Source organism: Rhizophagus irregularis, chromosome 9, assembly GCF_026210795.1.
Source record: "Rhizophagus irregularis chromosome 9, complete sequence".
In the NCBI taxonomy this organism is placed as follows: domain Eukaryota; kingdom Fungi; phylum Glomeromycota; class Glomeromycetes; order Glomerales; family Glomeraceae; genus Rhizophagus; species Rhizophagus irregularis.
The window spans coordinates 4,483,106-4,504,645 of NC_089437.1; the positions used below are offsets into that span (position 1 = coordinate 4,483,106).

The 21,540-nt window shown below is 26.6% G+C and overlaps 3 protein-coding genes across 3 annotated transcripts; all 3 read left to right on the forward strand.

Annotated features, from left to right (window-relative positions):
* Positions 1–1,039: 1,039 nt before the first annotated feature.
* Positions 1,040–1,264, forward strand: OCT59_030033 (uncharacterized protein; the record flags this gene model as incomplete). Its single annotated transcript, XM_066146384.1, has 1 exon — positions 1,040–1,264. The coding sequence occupies one exon, from the start codon at positions 1,040–1,042 to the stop codon at positions 1,262–1,264; it is 225 nt and encodes a 74-aa protein (XP_065995034.1).
* Positions 1,265–4,548: 3,284 nt separating this feature from the next.
* On the forward strand, positions 4,549–4,854 carry OCT59_030034 (uncharacterized protein; the record flags this gene model as incomplete). Its single annotated transcript, XM_025323945.2, has 1 exon — positions 4,549–4,854. One exon carries the CDS (start codon positions 4,549–4,551, stop codon positions 4,852–4,854), a length of 306 nt encoding a protein of 101 aa, XP_025188944.2.
* Positions 4,855–20,677: 15,823 nt separating this feature from the next.
* On the forward strand, positions 20,678–21,488 carry OCT59_030035 (uncharacterized protein; the record flags this gene model as incomplete). The annotated part of the gene is made up of 4 exons (XM_066146386.1): positions 20,678–20,710; positions 20,814–21,010; positions 21,091–21,248; positions 21,322–21,488. The coding sequence occupies 4 exons, from the start codon at positions 20,678–20,680 to the stop codon at positions 21,486–21,488; spliced, it is 555 nt and encodes a 184-aa protein (XP_065995035.1).
* Positions 21,489–21,540: the final 52 nt, after the last annotated feature.

The following is a 21,540-nucleotide window of genomic DNA, read 5'->3' on the forward strand; positions in this document are numbered from 1 at the left end:
AGAAAAACTTCAAATAAAAAGCATTTCAGAGGGGGTAAAGTCTATTTTATATTTTTATCTTTTATTATAAAAAAAACAAAAAGTAAAATCCTTTTTTTCTTTTTTTTTCATAAATAATTTTATTGATAATGAACAAAAACCATTATACAATAAAAAAGTTAGAAGTTCAGGTATATTGAGGTTTAATATTATTTTATAATATTACTATATAATATAATTAAAATGTAAAATTTAAATCTTTAATGATCTTAAAGATAATGGTAATGAATTATATCCTAAGAAAGAAGGTAAAGTCTACTTCTTTTTTTTACCATTATTTACAAAAAGTAAAAAGCAATTATTATTTTTCTCATTTTATAGAAAGTTCTGATGATACCATTACCAATGATAAAATTTTAAATGATATAAAATTAAAATTTATTAAAATATAACCCATTTTTTTTATTTAATTATTAACTTTTTAAATACAAATGTCAAGAATGATAAAGATAATAGCATTGATAAAGATAATAACAATAATATAAATAATGATAGTGAAGATAAAAAAAGAGACTTATTAATAAATTAAGCTCTAATATCATCAATGAATGGTTTAATTAAGAAAAATAAAGAAAATAAATATTAACAGCATAAATTTAAATTCTAATAATAATACAGTGCTGATGACTGAAGAAAAGGGTGCTTTAATCTTGCACTCATATTCAGTTGACGAAGAATTAGAAGTCTAAATATCAAGCTTAATATTGCATGAAAAATAAAGAACTATATATATATTTATATTTATGAAGGTAATGGATTACCAAATAATAAAAGGAACCAAAAGCTTAAACATTGGGCTCAATATAGAAAGGTAAAAAGAGACTTTATAAAGAAGAATTGTTACTTGTTAAAGAAAATCTGAAATTATTTGAAGAATCACTTGAGAGACTATCTGAGAGATCACCTGAGAGGTTACTTGGTAAAGAAAATTTGGGATTTGTCAAAGAAAATCTAAGATTACCTAAGGGACTACTCAAGAGACCACCTAAAAAGCTACCTAATGAAGAAATCTGGAACTTGTCAAAGAAAATCAGGATTTGAAAAATTTGAAAAAAGATCATCAGACAATGAAAGTAATAGAAAAAATTATAAAAAGAATGAAAAAAAGTATAATCTTGATGACAAAGCTGTAAATCTTGATAAAGATTTACACAAAATATTACAATTTATTTATAAATTGCCAACTTGTCCTATATATGAAGTTGAAATCAAAACCCAAAAATAGAAATATTTCAACTTGGAAAGATCAAAAATCGAAATTAAAGTCAAAATGGTCAAAATTACATCATAGTCATGTAATTTTTATAATTATAATTTAATATAAAATTTTAAACGTAAATAACTCTGTCAATATTGATGCTATAGATACGAAATATATATCATTAGAATCCTCTCAATAAGCTGAATCCAACCGCGTAAAGATCATAAAATCGAATTACTGAATGTGGAGTTCGTTAACTTTGAATTTTAAAATTATTATTTACTACATATACGCTAATTTATACTCTAACTCTAAATTTTTGATATAACCCCAAATTTTATAAACCAATCATAATGATAGTCAAATCACCTGACATTATAGTAATACTAATAATGCAAAATTTTTTACATATTTGTTTCAATTTTTCTCTTATAGCAATAAAGAAATATGATATTAAGATTCGTACTGAATTTTAATTACCGCACTTATCACATTTTTGTAGATTTGTTATACAATTTTTTATATTATGTTGATTTTTTTTAACACGTCAAAAAAACTGTTACTTTCTAAATGTCAAATTCTAATCAGTAAAGACCTTATGAAGAAGAAAATTACCCTATTTCACCTGAAATAATATACTATGGTGACCGAAAATTTGTTTATGTTATCATTCAAAAAGGTATCTACCCACCGGCTATGAATTATACTGAAGCGTCTAATTATTTTCCTATACCTGATAATTATAATATTAAAACTACCTGGGGTCAGGCTAATAACAGCCGTACTATTCAATGTTCTATTTATTAGTATGTAGAAGAAAAACCTCATTACTTAATTTGTTTTGGAGATAATTTACAATATCAAGTTTTTTCAGTTCAATCACCATTTGATGCTTCTGTTGAATTACACAAAGTAAGTTATTATATGTTTATTATTAGAAAAATTTAAAAAAAAATCATGAAAGAAGGTATTCTAATATATATATACTTTATTAGATTATAACACCGGATAGGAGAACTGCTGTTTCTGAAGTTCATCTTTTTGGACTTCAATTAAAATGCATTAATAGAAATCGCAAAGGTAGACCATGTGAATTGAAACTTCATAAAGAATCAAGCAAAACTACACAAATTAAATGTGCAAAAGGTCTTGCAAAAAAAAAACAAGTGCACTTTAAAAATACAATTAAAGATTTTTACAATTCCAAAGATCATATACAGTCAACTCCCTCTATAGTCACTCCCGTTATAGTCACATTCTACTATATAGTCACACCAGTTGAATGTTCAAAACACTTTATTATTAAAATCTATCCTATATAGTCACAATCTATCTATAGTCACTATCACACCTATCCTCAAAAATCTTATATTAAAAAGAACTGTTTATAATCACAGTTATATAAAGAATATATTAAATAACTTGGCATCTAATAATCGTACAAAAGATGTACCATAGCTTGTTAGAATCGTCTCACTGAGACGAATTGAATGGTAGTAGTTTTATCCTTTCATGACCACTGGCTGATGAGTTATTCAACAAAATGTTAAGCATTGGCATTATTATATTTCTTGATTTACGTTTACTGCGCTATTTAACGTTTTGCTGAATTTCTCGGTACCTAGTGATTATAAAAAGGCGATTAATAGCTCGTTGGAATCCCCTCATCAAGACGAATCGAATGGTGGTAAGATCATCTCTCTATGATCAATATTGACGGAGTTACTACTTAAAAACCATTTAATATTTTTTAATTTCGGAAATTGATCTAGTGATTGGATTTCGATGTATTTTATACCATTAGATTCGTCGCATCAAGACGAATTGAATGGTAGTAAGATCGTCTCTCTAGGATCAATATTGGCAGAGTTATTACACAAAAACCATTAATATTTTTTAATTTCGGAAATTGATCTAGTGATTGGATTTCGATGTATTTTATACCATTAGATTCGTCGCATCAAGACGAATCGAATGGTAGTAAGATCGTCTCTCTAGGATCAATATTGGCAGAGTTATTACACAAAAACCATTAATATTTTTTTAACTTCAGAAATTAATCTAGTGATTGGATTTTGATGTATTTTATACCATTAGAACCGTCTCATCGAGACGAATCGAATGGCGGTAAGATCATTTCTCTACGATTAATATTGGCTGAGTTACGATACAATAAAGTTTTAAGTATAATTTTGGCTAAAATTATGTTAATTTTTGGCCGGAATTATGATATACTAATATAAGAAATTTTTTATATAGTCACATCTTTTTATAATCACCAAATATGGACTGTCCCAAATGTGTGACTATAAAGAGAGTTGACTGTAATTTTAAAGACTTTAGATTTTACTGTAGAAAATAAAGAATACCATGTAACATTTGGTAATGAGAATTATGTTAAAAAAAATAAAAATTGCAATCAATTGCATATGTACAAGACATAGAGAATATATCTCATGATGCATATTGTCATCTTGCAGCATGTAGAATCAATATTACTACGAGAATATGCTATTTCTCAAACCTGACAAGAAATTAATGCATATATGGAAGAATTAATACCCATTGATTTTATTGATTTAAATTTTACCATTGTGCAAGAAGGACCTTCAGAAAAACCTGATATAACTGATCCATTAATTATTGAACAAGTTATTAATGCAACTGGAAAAGGTGCTTACCGAAGTGTTAAAAAAATTCTTGAATATATAATACTAGAACTCCGAAAATAACTCGCATAAACTTGCATTTTTGACTCGTATAATTGTAAATTTTTATTTAATTATATTCTAACTTAATAAAAAGTACTTTAAAATTAAGGTTTTTGACTCGTGACTCAACTTAACTCAACTCATTAGGAGCTTTATATAATACCATCATTTGTTGAAAAAGGAATATTAGATCCTGCAATACCAACTATTCATCTTCGAATATCTGGTGATGAGCAGAACATAAGGTGAAAGGTGAAGCATGTGATGATTACCATAGCACTATTGGATGATTCAATAAACATTTATAAGCCAAATTATCATTATACAACTATCTTATTTCTGGGAAGTGAAAATTATCCAACTCTAAAAATTGCAGCAAATGCTCTTACTCAGGAATTGCAAGAACTGAGTAATATAGGAATGATTATCAATAATACTCTTTGGAATTTTGAGTTTTTTTTTAGCTTAGATTGGAAATTTCTCGCTACCTGTTTAGGTTTTAATGCTGTAAATTCCAATAATTTTTGCCCATGGTGTGAGATAACAAAAAACTAACGTGAAAATGGGCAAAATAATGACTGGATAATTAGTAAATCAATGAGTAGTTTAAACAAAAATCCAACAGCATATCCTGGTCATAAATTACCTTCACTTTTCAATATGATTTCACTTAAAAATCATGTTCCAGATAAACTTCATATAATGTTACGTATTACTGACTGTTTATGGGAGTTAGTTTTACAAGAAATTAAAAATGAGAGATTATTTAATGACATAACTCAGAATATTATAATTAAGGAGATGGAAAATTTAAAAATCAGGTTTGAGTTTTGGAATATTCATGGTACTAATAATTGGAATTACACTTCCTTAATAGATGATGATAAACTTTATGTTCTTTGAAACTTTAATTTGACAAAACTTTTTGATCCAGAACGTGCCGTATTAATTAAAAATTTGTGGGATGGATTTGCTGAATTATATGATCTTCTAGGAGAAAAAAAAACAGATACACAATATTTTCGTTTAAAAGCAAAAGCATGGTATAAATTATTTTTGAAAAAAATGGTAATAGATTCCAAAACTAATATTATTTTAGAATAAGGACTTTATCAATCATCAGATATAACCCCTTATATACATGTTTTAGTATCACATGTTTGGAAATTTATGCTTATCCATAAAAGGTGGAGATTAAACGCCTTTTCATGTAGTACTGTTAAAAAAAGAATCACGATCATGTCTGTTATTTTTTTAAGAAAACTCTCAAGAATAGCGGAAAATTTCAAAATAAAACATTAGCAATTTGTGAAATTTTGGAATATGAAAACTGACTTTTATTTTATACTCAAAATAACATCTCTCTTTCCTATCCAAAACCTCAACATATTCACATTTTATAATTTCTTTTAATACATTTTATATACATTAAAAAAATTGTTTTTAATTAAAAAAAAAAATTCAAAATATGTATATAATTTTTTTTTCTATTACAATAAAATTTTAGATTTGTCTCCCAAAAATGTATGTATATAAATCCTGCTTTACAATTATAGTTGTTTCCGAAATTCAATTGGCAAATCTGAAATCCAAAATTACAAAATCGTAATTAATTACGTATTCCGAAATTCTGAAATTTGTATAATAGTGCAAAATTGTGAATATCTTGGGATCTAGTGATCAGATTTCGATGTCTTACTACCATTCAATTCGTCTCATCGAGACGAATCTAATGATATGTGTTTTATTTCTATAGCACCGATATTGATAGAGTAAAATTACTATAAACATTTAATGAATTTTGGTGTTGGAGCACGATCTAGTGATTAGATTTGAATGAATTTACCACCATTCGATTCGTCATGACGAGACGATTCTAATGGCGGTAAGATCATCTTTCTAGCATTGAAATTGGCAGAGCTATTACGCTATAAATATTTAAAAGTTATTGGTACTATCAGAGCGCGATCTAGTGATTGGATTTAAATGATCTTACTACCACTACCATTAGAATCGTCTTATCGAGACGAATCAAATGGTAGTAAGATCATCCAAAACGGATCACTGGGTGCCGAGTTATTATTTGTTAAAGTTTTTATATATAAATTGGCCAAAATTAAGGCTAATTCTGGCCAAATATTTTCGTAATACGAAATTAATTACGGAGTCCGAAATTAATTACGGAATACGGAGTTTTTCTAATGAATTACTTAATAATTACAGAATTACGTAATTACATATTTCCGTAATACTAAAATAATTTTGGACACAAGTATATTTACAATAATTCTCTTTTGCATTTTTTTTACCTTTAATTTTCCATTCAATAATAACTTCTCTGGGATTATATCTAGATTTGCGTCTATAAGTGGCTATACTTTTAGTAGCACAACGAGTTGCAATAGCCAGTAGATTATTTTTCAAATGCTTAGGTGGATCATTAAATAAAACAACATAAGTTTGTTGTTCTTCATATAAAATTTTTGACCCCACAATGGATTATTCAAGATTTCACTTAATATTTAATATTCAGCAGATCTTTAAAAAATACACTTGTAGAGCTATGATGATGGATATATCCTTTGAAAATATCAAAAAACTGATGTTTAGTACATGTAACTTTTACCAAGTATAAACAGTATTTTTTAATATGAGATTTTCAAAAATAGGTGTGAATTGTGTGATAGTGACTATAGATGGATTGTGACTATATATGATAGATTTTAATAATAAAATATTTTGAACATCTAACTGGTGTGATTATATATATAGTAGAATGTGATTATAATGAGAGTAATTATAAAGGAAGTTGACTGTACAACATTTTTACGTGACTTTATAAAATCTGAATATTAGTTTTTTTTTTAAAAATATTATTTTTTTAACAAAAAAATCAGTACTTTTATTATTATCAGTTTTTCAGTAAGATGTTTTCAATTTTTTTTTACCCAACTTTTTATTTTACTTTACAAATATTTATTTTACTTAAAGTTTCAATAAAAGTATTTTTTCAGTTTAAATAATAATGTTTTTTTCTGATTTTTTTTTCTAAGTAAAATTATTGTCTTTAATATAACTACTTTATCTCCTGCCACTGTTTTGAATATGGCTGCTTCATTCCTTTTAGTTGTTATATTACTATTAGAAAATTTCATACCAAACAAAATACGAAATCTTCTCTTTAATATAGATTGTTTTTAGAAATTCCAATAGATATAAGGGGAGTGACACATATTACGTCATATTCATTTTACTATGAATTCTACCCCCTTTCCCCCTTGTCAGATTTAATAACCAATTAAATTTAATTATATAATTTATATAAATAGAATAAGTGTAATGTCAGATTTTAATTATCCCCCTCTCTCTCTCTAATAATTACATCATATGTGTCACTTCCTTAATTCTAAAATACGTTTATTACATCCCTACTAAATGTAATACACTGACTGATTGGCATTCGCCAGACACAAATTAAAAAAAAACAAGCCCTATTGGACAAAACTTTATTAACCATCTTCTCGCATAAATGATCAAAGCCAAAAAATTAATTAGATAAAAAACACATAAAGAAAATCTGGTTAATTTTATCTCCAGAAGTTTATGATTGAAGGTATCGGTAACTGTGAACACAAGTAAAATTTGCCACAGTAGACTTTCTCACTGATAACTTTCAAATTTTTAGCAACATCATTCTACGCTTAACCTTGAAACAGATGATGTGAAAAAGGTTTAATAAAATTTATTATATGTTTACCAATAACATACTAATATAAATTCATTCATATAGTTAAAAGTGATGGAGAAACTTTACATACTAAACTAATACATTCAACTAGAAACTATATAATCTTATGATATCCTAGATTTTAGCTTCTTTTTGCCTTGTTTGGAGTATTTTTATTGCTTGAAGTACCTTTTTTATTCTTATTACTTGGAGTATTAAAACTGGTTATGTGACAAATTACATGCTGTAGAAGAGAAAGAAGTGAAGTGTTCTTGCATGATTGTTGAAGGATCTGGAGTGGATTTTTCTCATGATTTTCATTCGTTATCTTGATAATATTGCTAACAATTTTCTGTCCATAAGAAATTTTTAGACATTAATAAACATATTTTAAATAATTAATTAATGATATTACAAATCTTTGCCTTCCACGCAAGTATAATGGCTGGAAGAACTCCTTTGCCAAACTCACTAATATTTGATAAGATGGTCAGCATTTTAGAACGAGAGATTTTATTAACATATCCTGCAGGAGAATTTAATCTGAGCAATAGTACAGAAAGTCCTAGAGAATTTGGAAAAATTAGTTAAGAATCTGGCAAATAAAAAATATGACGTATTATACCTGCATGAATGAATCTGATAGTCTCAAGCTTTCTGACTTTTTTTTCTTTCGATCCTATGTGAATGTATATGTATTGATCCTTCATCATCTTTGGCGTTTTCAATTCTCTCTCTCGTAGAATTTTTGTACCATTATAGCCTGTGTATAATTTTACCCGCTTTTCTGCACCTGTATTTCCTATACATGCAATAAATTATTAAATCTCCCCACCTGTTCATGATCTTCCTTGGCATCGAGCTCACAGATGGAACATTTCGATCTCTATTTTTTCGAGATGATGATGCAATATTACAAGATTCTCCCCTATTCACAAAATGATCTAGAGTGTTAATGATTAATTCTATGAAGAGATATAATCACCTGTCTTAGTACCTAATTGCTTCGATACCTTCTATGTTCTCAAACGTCTTATCTATAAACAACTATACATGTGACAGTAACCATCCTTTTAAATAATCTCTTTTTTTTAGGCTTATTCACAAATACTATATGAAATAAGTAGCATGATTAACATTTAATGTGTTTTTTTAAATTAAATAAGAGAACCTGCATCTACAGATTGTTAATAGTGTTCCTTATCCAGTCCCTGTCAAAATCTTTTTGTCAGTTATAAGCTGATTGCCATGGTTTTGAACTAAAAACCCATACTCTGAAGTCAGAAATTGTGGACTATTCAAATGAAATAGTTATCAAAACATTATTTGTAAATAATGGTCAAAGTATAATGATATGAAAAATATGTGCCAGTTGGTAACTACCAAGATATTCTAACAAATATTGGAGCAAATTCGGAAGTGATTTTTGATTGTATGTATAAATTTCTTTAAGTTCAGTTGGGGAGAAAATATTTTCTTCAACAAAAGTTCTGTCTTCTGAATCAATTATAAAAAAATAATAGAGACTTTTAACATGTTAATGACTTAGGATCAATAAAAATCTGATTTAAAACAGCCAGTACTTACTGTTCATAATTGCATTTTATGCCAAATTTGTATAACTCATCTTCAACAACCTTTCCAGATGTTAATACCTATTTTTTTGTATTTTCAAGTTTTTGGAATGCCTTTGTGAACTTATTAAAATCTTTCTCTGACATTTGCACTTGCTTGACTTCATCACTGTCTGTTACCAAATCTGATGTTTGTCATGGAATACTTGACTGGAAACTACTTAAACTTCCGGCTGAAGAACTAGATCTTCTTATTTTCATTTATTTATTTGTTTTGATCTACATAGTCCAAAGATAAAAAAGATGTTTTTGTGATCTAATAACATAACTGTTAAAATATACCAGTATAAGTTACTAACTTTACAGACAGAGGATGGCATATATGATTTGAAAAAGAGGAAAATATTAAAACATAATGAACAATGATCAATAGCATTAGAAAAAGCAAGACAATATATAAACCAATTTATTAAAGAGGGAAATAGGATATTTTGGAAAGTATATAATAACAAAAAAGTATATAAATATAATATACCCCTTTTTTTTTTCTTTGTTTAGAGGGTAATAAAAGCATATACTGAAATTTTAATCCTATATAATTCAATAGTAACTATAGAAGGATATAGGTGAAACTTTATAAGGTGATGGTAGAGTATAGGAGCAATCTTATGGATGGAAAACTGGTTTGGAGTTTTAATAAATTAGTTATATAACAGAGGCTTTTGTATTCTTATATATAATTAATAAACTCACAAATTGCACTACCTTGTAAAAAAAAAAAAAAGAAATAATAAAAAGTTAGTAATATTATTAATATATTAGTTAGATATAAAAAAGTAATAAAACAATAGTAGTAATGTTAGTAATATATTAAAAAAATTAAATAAAATACATAAAAGTAAAAAAAAAATATAATTAATATATGTTAACATATAATATTAATATAAAAATAAAAACATAAAAAGGTGTACATATAGTTATTTAATTAATATTGTTAAAATTTACCATTACAATTCCAGAGAGATATTAGTGAAAGTAATTGTTAATTGATATACGTGCATATCACTTTTTGTATAATTAGTAGTTTAGTACAAATATACACCCACCTGCCAAAAGTATCCAGCACTTCTAAAAAATGACCATTAAATCACATTATTTCAACATCCAGTGATCAGAATTTAATGATTTATGATTCATTAGATTTGTCTAATTGAGGCGCATCTAACCGCAGTATTTTCAAGTCTTTAAGTTCAATAAATCAGAAGTTATCGTTAAATGTCTAAAAACAGTAAAATGCAAATAACTTTTGATCCATCAATCCTAGAGACATGAAAATAATAGATACAATGTACCTTAACAAGACAAATCTAATGAGTCATATGTCATATTACTAGGTTTAATAGGGAAGAAAACGTTATGAAATTTATATTTGCTAAATTTTTAAAGATGAAAAATGAATTACTTCATAAAGTTAAATCACATTATTTCAATAACCAGTGATCAGAATTTAATTATTTATGATTCAATGAATTCATATTATTAAGATGCATCAAATTGCAGTATTTTTCTGTCTCTAAATTTGATGGATCAGATGTTATTCTCAACAGTAAAATGCAAATAATTTATTTTTCATCTTTAAAAAATTTAGCAAATACAAATTTCATAACGTTTTCTTCCCTATTAAACCTATTAAAATAAAATATGACTCATTAGATTTGTGTTGTTAAGGTACATTGTATCTATTATTTTCATATCTCTAGGATTGATAGATCAAAAGTTATTTGCATTTTACTGTTTTTAGACATTCAACAATAACTTCTGATTTATTGAACTTACAGACTTGAAAATACTGCGGTTAGATGCGTCTCAATTAGACAAATCCAATGAATCATAAATCATTAAATTCTGATCACTGGATGTCGAAATAATGTGATTTAATGGTCATTTTTTAGAAATGCCCAGATACTTTTGGCAGGTGGGTGTATATATTGTATATTATCAAAATAAGTTTTTATTTAATTTTTATTATTATATGTTAAAATAGTTTTGATATTCATTTTTATTGTCTTTTTTTTTCTAAAAAAAAAGAAGAGAAAAGAATATTTTTGAAAAAATAAACAAAAAATAAACAATAATGTGTTATTAATGTATATGATCAGCGATCAGCTGAATTTTAATTGGTTAAATATAGAAATGCGAAAATTAAAAAGCAGAAGTATTTTTTTAAAATTTAAATCATACAGATTGTTTTTAAAGTTTAATTAGTAATTTAAAAGTTCTTTTTTTTAATAAGAAATTTTGTAAAAATTTTTTTTAATACTGCTTAATTTTTAAATTAAAGCCTTAATACTAAATTAGCTAAATTAGAATTAAGAAAAATTTGTAAGAATTTTCTTTGATACTGCTTAATTTTTAAATTAAAACCTTAATATTAAATTAGTTAAATTAAAATAAAGCAGTATTAAGAAAAATTCGCAAGAATTTTCCTTAATACTACTTAATAGTTAAATTAGAATTAATATATAGGCTGATTTATGAAATTAAGTTTTTATATTCAAAAAACTAACTTTATTAAGCAAATGCAAATACAAGTTACATGAAAATGATAGATTCACACCAGCTGACATAAATAAAATTGATTTGATTATATTATTTTTTAATTTTTTTTAATAATATCATTAAAATTAAAAAATTTAAATATAATTGTCATGACAAAATATTGAATAACTTAATGTGTATGTGTGCTAAACGAATGAATTTATATTCATTAGAAAGAGGTAATCAAGAGCTATCTATAAACCAAATATCGCATGAATTGAATCACAAGTTGCTGAATAATTATGTTCAATATATTTGTTTTTAACTTTTGACTTTGATCATTAATATCTTCACATCTAGTAATTCAATTTGAATAATCTTTTTTCGTTTAGGTATTTTAGGTTCTGAGCTTTCATATGAATATAAATATATGTGTTTAGCATATATGTACGCTGAGATATTAACGATTTTGTTAATTGAATAAACTCTGACACAAAAATTTTTAAAATTATAATTCTTACTAAAAGATGATCTTTACAGGTATTATTGAGCTCTTTTTACTTTACTTAACAAGGTTTTATTTGCTATTTCTATTTTAAATTGAATAAATTAATAAAATCAATTTTAAAAAGTAATTAACAAGTAGAATAAAATCAGTATAGTAAAAAACAAAAAAAACATCTCAAAAACTCTAAAGCATAACTCACATTTTTATTTTGTATATTTTTACTAAAAAAAAGAAGGAACTAAGGTTAAAAATAAATGAAAAAAGATTTTTCTTATTAATATAAATTATTAATATTTGTTTTCTTAAGTAATTACTAATTAAAAAAAACCTGCTATATATGCCTATAAACTTTTTTAAGTCACCTAACAAAAATCTGAATGAAAAGTGATTGAAAAGTGATTGAAAAAGAAAGTAGTTGCCATTGTTATTTTTAAATAAACGTTAAAAAATTTTTTTTTATTTTTTGATAGATTTAGATCATCTGATTATGTAACACATATAATTTAAGCTTGTGAAACATAATTCTTGTTAAAATGTGCAAATCTTTATAAAAATCTTAATTTTGGCTAATTCTACAAATTGGCGAATATAAGCAGTATTAAGAAAAATTCACACAAATTTTCCTTAATACTGCTTAATTTTTAAACTAAAGCCTTAATACTACTAAATTAGTTAAATTAGAATTAAGCAGTATTAAGAAAAATTCGCAAGAATTTTCCTTAATACTGCTTAATTTTTAAATTAAAGTCTTAATACTAAATTAGTTAAATTAGAATTAAGCAGTATTAAGAAAAATTCGCAAGAATTTTCCTTGATACTGCTTAATTTTTAAATTAAAATCTTAATACTAATTTATAAAAATGATTTATAATTGAATTTTGAATTTAGTATTATCAATCAGACTTTAAACTTAAAATTAAACAGTATTAACAAAAATTCTTGCGAATTTTTAATAATTGTGATTTTACATTAGTGAGTTTTTGGATAGTATATATTAGTGGATACTAGTATTGTTTAATGCTTTAAAGTGTAGAAAAACTTACGTCAAATAAATAAAAATTGGCAAAAAATCAGATAGCCGATTTTTGGCTATATTTGTCTGATTTGTAGCTTTTTGTAGCTGATTTTTTAGTATGAATTGACAAAAATTGGATATGCCAATTTTTAAATTGCATATTCAAATCGGATTGCTATATTTGTCTGATTTGTGACTTTTTACAGCTGTATTACCAATTTTTAACTACATTTTTCAGTTTTTTCACTATATAAAAAAATTGTATATACATTATGAAATATATATTTTTATAAAAAATTATATTGTAATATTGAATTAAATTTTAAAAAATATTTTATTAAGCAATATTAAATAAAAAACTAATCTTAAATAATTAAATTTTAAACAAAATACATTTAAGAATATTAATTTACTTGTAATTCAATATAATACGCACAATTATAAAAAATTAATAATTCCACAAATATTAACTGTACCTTCATTAAAATAATTATTCAAGTAGATTCTAAGCTGCTGAACAATTTTCAATTAATAAATGAAGTTGATTTGCTTTGGCTAAAGTGCTTAAAATACGCTCTGAAGTGACAAAATAGAAAAAATAAAATTTGTAAATGAGTACTGTTGTGAAAATCGTGAATAACTCATCAAATATTAACTGTACCTTGTAAAAATTAATATTCAAGTAGATTTTGACATGCTAAACAACTTTCAATTAATATAAGAAGTCGATTTACTTTGGCTAAAGTGCTCAAAATATGCTCTAAAGTGACAAAACAGAAAAAAATAAAATTTACGAATGAGTACCATTGTGAAAATAGGACCCCAGACATCACATATATAACTCACATTTGAGTTTTAGCAAATTCAATCAAAATTAGGTTAAACTCATAATTTTAGATAGAGCAAATTGGTTGAAAATTAATTAATAGTTATAATTATGAGTTTTAGCAAATTGTGTTGATTTTACAAAGTCATATTTTATATTTGAGCAAATTGGTACTTTTTTTTAAAGTTAACTTATCCTTTTTTTTAACTTTTATTGATAATATTTTTAAAAATATTGGTTTCGGTGTCCGGGTTATATTTTGGCCAAAATTAAGTATAATTCCGGCCAAAATTAAGCATAATGCAGGCCAAAACCCGTCTGATTAGTTTTGCAACATTTTTTTTATTTTCAGTTTTTTGCGATTATCTCAGCATCCAGTGATCCGATTTATGCAGATATTTTTTTAATTTGTAGAGCTCGATGAGGGCTACAAAATAAAAAAAAGTTTGCATAAATTGGACTACTGGATGCTGAGATAATCACAAAAAATGTGATTTTTTTTTGAAATTTAGGCCAATTTGCTAAAAAGTTACACTCATATTTTGAGTTTTAGCAAATTAGTATAGATTTAAAATGTGATAATTTGATTTTTAGCAAATTAGGTCTATTTTAACAGGAGCAAAAGTGCTAAATTCATGCAGATCAGTTAGGGCAGTGATATTTATTACGTAATATTCATTTACTATAAGCCCATACTCCCCCACCCTCATGTAATATGAAAAATCTTACGTTACACTTATATGTTATATGACCTTTAAATACCCTCCCACCCCCTAAAATATTACGTAATAAATGTCACTGCCTTATGAGTTATATATGTGATGTTTGGGATTCTGTGAAAATTGTAAATAACTCATCAAGTATTAACTGTACCTTCGTGAAAATTAATATTCAAGTAGATTTTGATATGCTAAACAACTTTCAATTAATATAAGAAATTTGTTTACTTTGGATAAAGTGCTCAAAATACGCTCTGAAGTGATAAAACAGAAAAAAATAAAATTCGTGAATGAGTACTATTGTGAAAATCGTGAATAACACATTAATTATTGACTATACATCCGTAAAAATTAATATCCAAGTAGATTTTGACCTGCTGAATAACTTTCAATTAAAATAAGAAGTCGATTTACTTTGGTTAAAGTGCTCAAAATACGCTCTAAAGTGATAAAATAGAAAAAATAAAATTCGTAAATAAGTACTATTGTGAAAATCATGAATAATACATCAAGTATTAACTGTACCTTCGTAAAAATCAATATCCAAGTATATTTTGACCTGCTGAACAACTTTCAATTAATGAAAGAAGTCGAAAAAATTAATATCCAAGTAGATTTTGACCTGCTAAACAACATTTAATTAATAAAAGAAGTCGATTTACTTTGACTAAAGTGCTCAAAATATGCTCTGAAGTGACAAAATGGAAAAAAATAAAATTTGTAAATGAGTACCATTGTGAAAATTGTGAATAACTCATCAAGTATTAACTGTACCTTCGTGAAAATTAATATTCAAGTAGATTTGGACATGCTAAACAACTTTCAATTAATATTAGAAGTTAGTTTACTTTGGATAAAGTGCTCAAATACGCTCTGAAGTGATAAAATGAAAAAAATAAAATTCATAAATGAGTACTGTTGTGAAAATTGTGAATAACTCATCAAGTATTAACTGTACCTTTATGAAAATTAATATCCAAGTAGATTTTAACCTGCCGAACAACTTACAATTAATATAAGAAGTTGATTTATTTTGGCTAAAAATCTCAAAATATGTTTTGAAGGTAAAAAAATTTGTAACTTAATACTACTGTATTATATAAAAAATGTAAATAATTCCAAAAATATTAACTGTACTTTTATGAAGATTAATATCTTAACAGTTTTAAACTTACTGAACTACTTTTAATTAAAAGAATAAGATTTACTTTAACCAAAATGCTCAAACCATACTTTGAAATATATGTAAAAAAAATATAATATTTGTTTATATTTTAAATTATGAGTTATTTAATTTAAATGTATTTATATTTAAGAAAAAAAATATTTTAATTCTATTTTATAAAGTATTTAAAAAGTATTTTAGTAAAGTTTTTGAGATAAAAAAATAATTATAATTGAAATAAAAAAAAAATCTAAGTTAATAAATAAATATTAAACCATAATACATAATCACATGTTATATATTAAAATCAGAAATTTTATATTAAAATCAAAAAATCCTATTACAAATAGCTAAAAATCAGCAATTTCATGTTAAATATCAGAAATATTATATTAAAATCAAAAATATTTATTAAAATCGGAAATATTATATTAAAATTGCCAAAAAATCAGACAGCCATATTAAAAAGGGCAAAAATCTGATTTTTATTTATTTGACCTGTGTATATCTGTAGAAAATACGTTATAAACGTATAAATTTTAATATACTGTAGAACAATATTTTTGTGAACCGTATACAAAATACTGATATACAGTAAAAATGGTATACGTTATAGACGTATAAATTTAACATACCGTATTACACAGTATGTTTACTGTATACTTTATTGTATTTTTTACTAAACACATTTTGCAAACAGTATACATTATACTGATATACCATATGTAAAAATGCGAACTGTATCAAAAATATGTATATATAATGTAAAAACCGTATACATATTTTTTATAAGGTGATAGTTTCAGCATTTTTTTGATTTTATATGTAAAAACACCAAAATAATTTGTTCCAGCGTTCTTCCTTTTGATTTTACATGTAAAATGCCGAAACTGATAGTTTTAGCATTTTTTTTCAATTTTACATATAAAAGCGTCAGAATCATTAGTTCTGGCATTTTCTTTTGATTTTACATGTAAAAATGCTGGAATAATTAGTTCTGGTATTTTTTTTTGATTTTACATGTAAAAACGTCAAAACAGATAGTTTTAGCATTTTTTTGATTTTACATGTAAAAATGCCAGAATAATTATTAGTTCTGGCATTTTTCTTTTTGATTTTACATGTAAAAATGCTGAAACTGATAGTTTCAGCATTTTTTTAATTGTACATGTAAAAACGCTGGAATCATTATAAGTTTTGGCGTTATTTAATTTATTTAACCCAAATATGTCAGACAACGAGTCAACAGATTGGGTCAGGTACCGACCAGTATTAACTCGACCCATGTCAGGTCATGAATTTGATGACCTGACCTGAATATTTTAGGTCAACCCGTCGGGTCACCCGATTTATCAGGTCAAGTTGCAGATTTCTAGTGTAGTGCGATATTCGCAATTTATATGTATTATAAGCCAGTTTCTGGCAATTATATCTTTTGCTTCGTTCAAATAAAACATTGTTATACTGTTCTTGATGAATACTCGATAAATGATATGTATAACTACGCAGTGCCTGTGCGACATAAAAATATAAAAATTAGCCTTCAGAAAATACTTTTTCCCTTACTCTGAACGTAACACATTCTTTACCTGAGGTAATAACCCTATAAAAGTGCCACTGAAATAAACACACCAGCTTTCACCTTCACTTCCACTATAGTAACTGAAATGAGACTCTTACGCTAGCAGACGAGATAAAAAAATATGACACTGAAGCTCTTATTTAGTATTTGCAGGGGCAAGACTTAGGATGATTTAGAAATAATTCGTAAGAAGAAGGTTAACGGCCATATCTTTTTCAAGACGGCCAAACAAGACTTTTAAGATTATGGTATAAAGGGAGGACCTGCAACAGCTCTCGTGGACTTCACCAAGAAGTGTAAGGAAAAGAAGAAGCATGCATTCTACTCATATTGCAGTTTGAAAGAGGTGCTGGTGAAATATAACATTGAAGATGATTGAATAGTGGCCATTCCACAATTTACACCAAGTAAGTATTTGTATGACATTTCTTTGTTGTGTATAAAGCTCTGAACGGTTTAGTTCAGTTCCATTTTTCGGTTCTTTTTTGATTGGGCAGAATCCGTTTTGTGCAATAACTCGCCATCCAGTGATCGTAGAAATCCGATTTATAGCTCGTTGGAATCGTCTCGTCGAGACGGTTCGAATGGTACCAACATCATCTTTCTAGCATTGATAGATGGCGAGTTATTTTCTGAAAAATTGGCAAAATTAACTCACCATCTATCAATGCTAGAAAGATGATTTTGGTACCATTCGAACCGTCTCGACGAGACGATTCCAACGAGCTATAGATCGGGTTTCTACGATCACTGGATGGCGAGTTATTGCGCAAAACGGATTCTGACCAATCAGAAAAGAACTAAAAAATGGAACTGAACTAAACCGTTTGGAGCTTTAGTTGTATACATTCCATATGGGTTTGCCTTTAGAAACCCATAATATTGAGGATGAAGATGAAGCTCTTCATTATTGTATTAATGATATGCATATTAGAATAAATATCATGGGAATGGTTGCCGATAGCAATGAAGCTGTTTGCTGTAAGTATATTTTAATCATTCTTCATGCATGTATTCGCATAGTCAAAAAACTTACTAAAAAGAAATTTTCTTGAATTCGCAATTAGAAGTCATTGGTGAAAAAAGTGAAGGTTATGTCAATTATGCTATTAAATACATTAAAGAATTAATTGTCATAACGAAAGAAAAACAATATCAAATTATTGGCTTCACTCAGATAGGGTAGCATGGTCTTGGTGTAGTATTATCTTTCAGCTTGAGTTCTATCAACGAGCTTTTTTCTGCAGAATGTTATACAATGTGAAAGTGCCTACCAAACTAATAAAAGAAAATAAAAGGCAGATGATGCATTCAGAAGACTATGACTATCTGTATTGAATCATTACTACAGTCACAGACTGATACTTTTTCCTTTATACCTCAGAGAGTATTTCATATATGAGTGAAATCGAATATAACATTAGTCTCACCAAGGCTATCACTAAGGGAAAAAATGAAGCTGAATTATGCAAAAGTGTTAAGCAGATGATGGAGGTTAATAGGTTATTATTGCGATTATTGAAGGATAGGGTGTATGCTGAGAAAGAGCCTAAAAATAAGAAGGCTAGGGTTCAAGAATACCTTAAAAAAGAATAATCGTGTATATTAGCATAGACATTATATATCACAGGCTACATAATAATATTAATAATCATGTCATCTGAGCTTAAAGTATTGATCACTGAGTTTGAGGCTAAGAAAACTGATGAGAAAGCTAAGCATTGAGACAGAGCTTTGCTGAACTTAATGCTAGAATTTTAAAATTAGAGCAGGACCAGGCAGAAAGAGAATCTAAGAAAAATTGTAAATTTCAGATTAGATGCATCCAGATAGCTAAGAAAATTCTTAATAAAGAACCTATGATTGAATATTGTCCTCTTTTCTAGAGCTTGATGCCTTCTTCCAAAATATCAAATTGCATTAGAGGTGCAAGGAGCTCAATATTGGCTTTATAGCACTAGCTGATATAAAGTTATTAAAAAACTCGAAAATATTATTAATCGTGATTGGCAAAAAAAATGCATATGTTAAGATAATGGAATCTTTCTTCTTGAAGTATGGTATGACAAAAAACCAGAAATTGTCATTCCAGAAAGGATACGAAAAAATTAAAAAGTTCATTGATCAAGCATCTAGAAGTTTCGATCAAACTGCAATGTATTGAAAATATACAGTATGTCACATGTACATATAGTTAATAAATAAGAGGTGCAAAAGTTTTAATAATAAATTCTCATGCTACAATTACTATATGTGAAGATGAAAAACATGTTTATTGCATTGCCATAATTTTTTATTCAAATCAATGTGTGATTATACATTTTCAATTGGTCGCACTTTAACAAAACAAAAATTTTGTTAAACTAAGTTTTTAATAATCTTTTTGAAAATGAGAGCATACTACTTTAAAAATTAATAAAGGCTACATCCGTATATAGCTATCATTACGTGCATTCTTTGCACACCGAATGGTATTTAATATAATGTTAGATGTACTTGTAGAAACTATACTTGGTGTAAAGCAGTTGCAGCGGCAATATTCCTTGAATCTACTGAATACTGAACATTCAGTCTCCAGCCCAGTCTTTGAAGACGATTTCATAGTCCCTGTCTACATCATGCTTTAAAAAATTTACATTAATAAAAACGTACACTTCATTTTTCAAATAGTACTTCACGTACTATCAATTCTACCAAAATCAGGATGATTTACAGGAAAAACTGGATGACAATACATATTATAAAAAAGAATTGTCATATTCCTTCTCAATTGGATAGGTTTTGGTAATGGACCAGGTATGAATTGTTGTTGCGCTCTCAACATGGTATGTAAATAAGCTTTTTTTGATATAACACATTAAAGATTGAAATAAAATACTGTATATTGATTAAAAAAATGGTGATGCTGATCATCCATCATTGATAAAGACAGTCACGTGATTTATACATTAATGTGAGCATAAATGTGTAATGGCTGTGTAATGACTGTAATCTTTTTGCGTTCCTGAAAAGGTAATAGACTATAAAATATGTTATTAAATAAATAAAAAATATTAATGAATTATTAAAGATATGTCTAGCAAAAAAAAGAAACAAAAAAGAAAGGTGACTTGGAGCGAAGAAGATGAGATAAGCAGTTTTATACCGTTACTAAGAAATCGCATATTTAATAGTATTAAACTTTATTTTATGCCCTTTAATAATATAGGTACTTCGTCAGGCACTTATTAATAATGCTGAGGCATATGCGAAAGCTCAAGAGGAGGTTCTTTCTATTCCAGGTACTTCAGTCATTGAAGATATCCAATATGCAATGTCTCTTCTCTACGAGCAATATAAGGCTGAAGAATGGCCAGATATGTTCAAAGCAAAATACGATCTGTCTTGTGCAGAGTCTCCAACAAAGTAAATTGTCTTTTTATTTTATTTTATTTTTATCTTTTTTACCTTTTTTACCTTAATCTTTAATTTTTCATATTTAATAGAGAAGCCTTGGTTGCGGCCAGATTTCTGGAAGAACACTCAAACATAGCAGCTGTTTTATATCAACAGCATAATTATGACTATGACTGGATCCTTAATGAATCTTCAAGAATTCTATCAAATGCTATAGGAGAAGAATATGATGATGATTTTATGAAAGGTATCAAAAAAAATATACGTTTCTAATCAATTTTAACATTAAAATAACCAATATTCTACATCCCATTAATCAGAAAATGACAACCTTGAAGAATATGAGGACGAGTTTGACATAATCGAAAATGAAAAAGTAGATGGCAAGACGTTTAAGCAAGATTTTCAAGATTATAGTATAAATGGAGAAGACTTTGTCGAGTGTGAAGAAAGCTATGGAAGTGATTTTAGGTCTGTTAAAGGATAGGGTAGATGTTGTTGACTTTTCTAAGTATGTAATTTATATAATCTGCTATAAT